This window comes from Nicotiana tomentosiformis, chromosome 2, assembly GCF_000390325.3.
Source record: "Nicotiana tomentosiformis chromosome 2, ASM39032v3, whole genome shotgun sequence".
NCBI lineage: Eukaryota > Viridiplantae > Streptophyta > Magnoliopsida > Solanales > Solanaceae > Nicotiana > Nicotiana tomentosiformis.
The window spans coordinates 109,154,103-109,160,019 of NC_090813.1; the positions used below are offsets into that span (position 1 = coordinate 109,154,103).

A 5,917-nucleotide genomic window follows, 5' to 3' on the forward strand; every position below is an offset into this window, starting at 1 on the left:
TTCCTGTTGCACTAGACTCACATTACTTTTACAAATAAATTATTTCTTAACTTTTTATATTAAAACTTACCAATTTACGTCTCAACATATAGAAATAATAATGTTGACTATAAATCACGTATTTTTGTTATTAAAATACTTGCATCATGTTCTTACAATAGTAAACTTTGGAAGGATAAATAATACTAAACAAAAAAGCATTTTAGTCTTGTACTGGCCCCTTCACCAACGCAATACAAGTCCCCATCATTCCAAGGTTAAGAGAATTTGCCAGAGATCATCGTTTGAAGCTCACATAATCAAAGAATACACATAATTTGGCATCAATAATTGGGGCTCCGACATAACAGAAAAGTGATGATCCTTCAGGTTTCTTTCTTCTAATAAATCAAAGGTCTCCTTTCACACAAATTCGCAAACACTATAAAAGAGGAAAGGCACGCAATAGAGAGAGCTGACCCAGAAAATCACAAAAAGAAAAACAAAAAAAAACATGCAACAACTCTTTCAATTGACAAGATAATTTAATATACATACAAGGAGAACTCTGGAGAAACCAGCAGAAAAAACCAATAGCCTCACAAGTTAACATACAAATCAGTACTACAAAAAAGTGTGTCATCCTTAGCTCTTTGATTTCGAGTGCTTAACAAGCCAATCAATGACTGAGTCAATATTGGTGGAATTCTTGCACGAGATCATATAGCAGCACACTTCTCTATCAGTTATTGATTTCAATCCCCTGCAAAACAGCATAATATTCTTTAAGATAACTCCATATAGAGAGAGTTAAAGCTATGTGATTGGGGTTGGGTAGAAGGAGGGATAAGGTTAAGATCCCATCTTTCTTTGCAACTAGATATGAAGAGGAGGACATGCAGAGGCATTTGCATCCCCCACCAAAAGCTTTTTCTAAACCATGAGAAATCTCTTTTGCTTCCTTTCCATTTTTATGGATCTGAACTGAAAGATTAAACTTTTCCCTCCCTCACAAACCAACCATAATGTACACTAAGGCCGTAAAAGGCCACCAATCACTCTGCATGTACTTTTCTGCACTTACATCTGGTCGGTCAAAGCCTGCTTGGACTGGGCACCAGGCTTGTCAATCTTGTTCCCCAATACAAGCAATGGAATACCACTCAGCGATGGCTTGCTCAGCAGGTCATGGAGTTCACTACTTGAAATGCTGAGGTTATCAGGATCAGCGGCATCAACAACATAACTGCAGGGAAGGGCATTTAAAGAATTCAGAAACAAAATAACTCAAAGGCTATAATATAAAAATTCATATATGCATAAATACACTTGAATGCGTTGAAATTTGCTAAAACTCTGAGGAAGTACATTATTTAGCATCACCCCTTTATAATACATGGAGACAGTCAAGATCAAGGAATTCCACCTATCCAAGGCATAAAAACATAGATCTGTCAAGTGCCAGATCGGATAATTTTATCAGGTAAACCATGAGCTTCCATAAACTGTTCATTTATAAACCATGAAGAAAAATGAAATTCATCTCAATTCATAAGAAGACACACCATTTACCATGTGTTGTCTTCTAATACTTCAATAGTACTATTATACTACACAAACTCGTAAAGCACTCAGGATAGCTAACAAAGAAGTGAGCCTACTAATAAAAGCAAAGGTGATAACTGAGTGTATAAATGGTTTCATCTAGATCTATCTGTTAAAGTTATTCAAATAAGCTGGAAGGCAGATGCATACACTATAGCAGAAACTGCGCGACAGTATCTCTCCCACATGCTGCGGAATCTGGGTTGACCTCCAAGGTCCCACAATTTTATTGTCACATTTCCTTTAGTCACTTTGCGCATGTTAAATCCCACCTGAATACAAACAAAAAAAAAACAATCGTATAATTATGAAAAATCACTTTGAAGTATTTAGCAGAACTGGCTAAAAACTAAAAACTAGTATGAGATGCTTTAGGATGAAAACTTACTGTTGGTATCATGTCTTCACTGTATCCACCAGTCTACGAATGAGAAGGGAGGAACAAACCCATTAAGATATCAGATTCCATTGGTTATGTGGAAGCAAAAGTAAGTGAAACCATAATGATGAGCTGGCACTAGAATGTTAAGTAGTAATTTACTTACAGCAATAACATTTACAAGAGATGTTTTTCCCGCATTTTGTAATCCTATCAATGAAAGCTCCATTTCCTGCTTAAAAAAGAGGCTGAAGGAACAAGCAAGTTTTGACATGAGGAATCATTTCATAAGAGCCAAAGGAAACATAATGATTAGCACAAGTGCATTTATAATATCGAAATTCCTATATGTATTATACTTTTAAGTCCACCTCAGAAAGAAGATAGCAATATGTTTCAACAATCAAGTTCCAAACTCAGAATTAACGAAGACACAACACAATTGAAAGACCTTATACTAATAGCACCTACAATGTCTAAAGTACACAGCATGGTGGGATAACACAAGACTGAAACGGATGGGCAACTATCAGATTTTAGTTTCCGGTCCATTCATTTCCCGAACAACACCAGTTGAAGCTCAGGAGAAATATTTGCATATGATGGAAGCTCAAGGGGAAGTATGAACTGCCGAACAAACAAAAGCAAAAAGGGCACTGAAAATTTACTTTACAAATTGTTGTTGTTACCTTTCTCAAAAGACATTTACTTTACAAATTGTTTCACCATTCAGTATCTAGTCCTTTTAAGAATATGAAAAGCGTTTCCAACAACATAATTAGGTAATAGACCTCCTCTCGGATTAGCATATATACTTTATTATTTTCTGATAAGAGGTAGTCATCACTGACCAGGCAAAGAATCTGTATAGAGCAATGACTCCCAAGGAAGACACTAATCAATTTGCAAAAAATGTAGAAAGATCAAAAGCTGTAAGAATTTCAAGGATGGAAAATTCAAATAAGAGAAGAAGGGAAATGGTTCAGCCAAATCTGAAAAGTAAATAAACCAAAAGGATACAATGACAAAAGGATTAAATTCTCAAAACCTTGTCAAGAACAAAGAGAGCTAAATATAAGAGACCATCTAAGGACAGAGAAACATGATTTCAGCTGGCACGGGAACCTTGGAAGAGAAGATATGAAATCCCTTCTTATAGTAGCAAAAGATATACAAATTTTCAACAGGCCAATATGACATGTGAATGAAAACTACCAGATTTATCCTAAAACGCTCACTTGTACCGAAGGACAGAACAGATTTCTTGTCGTTTCAAACTAGAAAATCTCCTTGCACTGTTTAAAAAATAAATCTTTAGTGTTCGTTTCCATGCCTTGGTGGGAGGAGTAGTAGTGAAGTACAATAGACAGGTTTAGTAACCTCAAGAGTAACTCTTTCAGGACTGGATGAAGAGGCTCAGATAAGACAACTCTAAGGATAGAATTGAGAAAAAAGAACATCTTTTTATAGACAGTTCAACATCTCATAGACAGATAGCTTCAAAATCCAAAACCATGTTATGCCCATATCTGATAAACAGACTGAATGTTTGCTGCCATTGATCTCCCACTCCAATTTCTTTTCCACGAGATGAAATCAGTGATATAAACTTCTATGATATATAGGAATATTATGATTACTATTATACTCATTAAGGCTTAAGCAAACAAAACAAAACAAAACAAAAAGATGCAGAAAATAATATCCTCCTTTTCCAAATTCCAGAAATCTCAAACAAAACGAATATGAGGTCTCAGGACCAGAGTCATTAATCAACCGTTCAACAGATAACACACCCAAATACGAAAAAAGATACAAACAAAAGGAAGACAGATCGTAACCAAAGAATAAATTCATATACTTTTAACAATAATACCCATTTATTTATTTATTCTCAAAGCCATAAGTCAACAACGACATATCAACTAAGCCTGAATCTCAAATTAATGTTGATAGATTATAAGGATCCTATTTAGCTTTATTATTTGTAGTTTGTACCAATTATACTTCGCAAAACTCATTATACAAAAATAAATTAAGAAAAAGGAAATATACCTTCGAAGCCAATTGAGAAAAGCTTCCCAGATACCCATGGCTGATGCGAGGAATCGGAAAGGAGAGAGAAAAAGAGAGAGATCTGTATAATATAAAAATATCAGTATAAAGAAGAAAGATCCCTCTCAGACATAACACAAATATCCTTTGGGTAACTTCTTTTCCCTCGCTGCTGTTTATCGTATATGCGTACAAATATCAAATCACTCATAGGGGACGAAATTATTATGGTAGGAGACAAATATTGGTAATATTTAGCCCTTGAATTTACGTAGATTTACTAAATAGCCATTGGTATTGGCATCTAAATGAGTGCGTGGACCAATCCAGCTCATCGTATAAATTGGCCATTTAGGAAATAATGAATCGTACTCGCCAAGAGATGCGCGTGAAAATCACGATCGATGAAAATCTAAATCCATAGGCGAGGGGCGGTGCTTTGTGGATGATTACTGGACGGTGGGCGGTCCCGGAACCTTTTAGTTGTGGACGCACGTTCAGCCTACATTTGCAAACCCTAGGGTCGACGTGTCTGGTCTCCAACTTTTGATTGGTTATATATGAAAAACATAATGTATATGGAAAATATGGCTGAATAAAATATGGAAAGATAACTTGTTGCGTGACCGTTTGATCAAATTCTTTTATTTTTGTTCTTTTTGATGATCTTTTTAAATATAGTTTCAAAAGACAATGTGAAGAGTTGTGGTTTGTATTTAGCCAGATCAACCATGAAAATATGACATGACTCTAAGATTATTATTATTATTGTTATTTAAATATATATATTATTCTAAATATTTATTATAAGAGACTTTATTATCTAACTAAAATGTAAAAGTTATATTAAAAAGAACAGTTTGGTAAGAACTTAGAGAATGAAATATATACTTATGTAAAAATTAAGGTGCGATAATTTGATAAATACAAATAATTTCTATGTAAGGCACTTTGTTTAAAAAATCAAATCTTTTTTTATTTTTACTACTAATGAAAGCTACAAACTTCTTTTTTCTTTAGCAAGGCTTAGAGATTGCTATTTTTTAGTTTCTTCGAGTAACGAAAAAAAAAGTTGTTTCTATCGCTACTCATAAACATGTACTTTATTTTTTTAAGAAACATGACCTACCAATTGGAAAGTTGTATGTGGCGGAGTGTTGGCCAGTTAAGACCTCTTATATGCAGAAGATGAAAATAATGAAAATGAGAATGCTGAGATGGATGCGTGAACATACTAAGAGATACATGATTCAGAATAAAGATATTGGGGATAATGTGGGAGTGGTGTGGTGGACAAGATGCGAGAAACGAGGCTGAGATGGTTCGGGCATGTAAAAATGAGATGTACAGATATTTCTGTGAGGAGGTATGAGAGGTTGGCTACGGCGGAGCTAAGAAGAGGTAGAGGTAGGTTGAAGAAGTATTGGGGACAGCTGATTAGGCAGGATATGACACATCTTCTGTTTGCCGAGGACAAGATCCTCGATGGGAGGGAGTGGAGGTCGAGGATTACGGTAGTAGGTTAGTGAGTATTCTAACGTTAGTTTTCTTTAAACCCGTATTAATTTCTTATACTTGTAGCACTGATGTATTTCATATTTCTACTCTTAGATGTCTAATATTATCTGTCATTTATTTACTTCGATTATCTCATTTTCTGGTTGTGGTTACTATTTTTTTTATATATGGATTTTTCTCTTTACTTGTGTTTCTTGAGCCGAGGGTCTATCGGAAATAACCTCTCTATCTTTACAAGGTTTGCGTGCATGCTACCCTCCCCAAGCCTCCACTTGTGCGACCACACCGGGTATGTTATTGTCACGACCCAAAAATCACACCTGTCGTGATGCACCTATCTCAATACTAGGCAAGCCAACAACATCAATAAACCACAATTTC

The 5,917-nt window shown here is 35.2% G+C and overlaps 1 protein-coding gene across 1 annotated transcript; it reads right to left on the reverse strand.

Annotated features, from left to right (window-relative positions):
* Positions 1-489: 489 nt before the first annotated feature.
* LOC104114124 (ADP-ribosylation factor-like protein 8a) lies at positions 490-4,215 on the reverse strand. The gene is made up of 6 exons (XM_009624498.4): positions 4,019-4,215; positions 2,130-2,211; positions 1,973-2,005; positions 1,735-1,856; positions 1,064-1,225; positions 490-742 (listed from the first exon to the last, which is right to left on the reverse strand). The coding sequence occupies exons 1-6, from the start codon at positions 4,054-4,056 to the stop codon at positions 625-627; spliced, it is 555 nt and encodes a 184-aa protein (XP_009622793.1). The 5' UTR covers positions 4,057-4,215; the 3' UTR covers positions 490-624.
* Between the last annotated feature and the right edge of the window lie 1,702 nt (positions 4,216-5,917).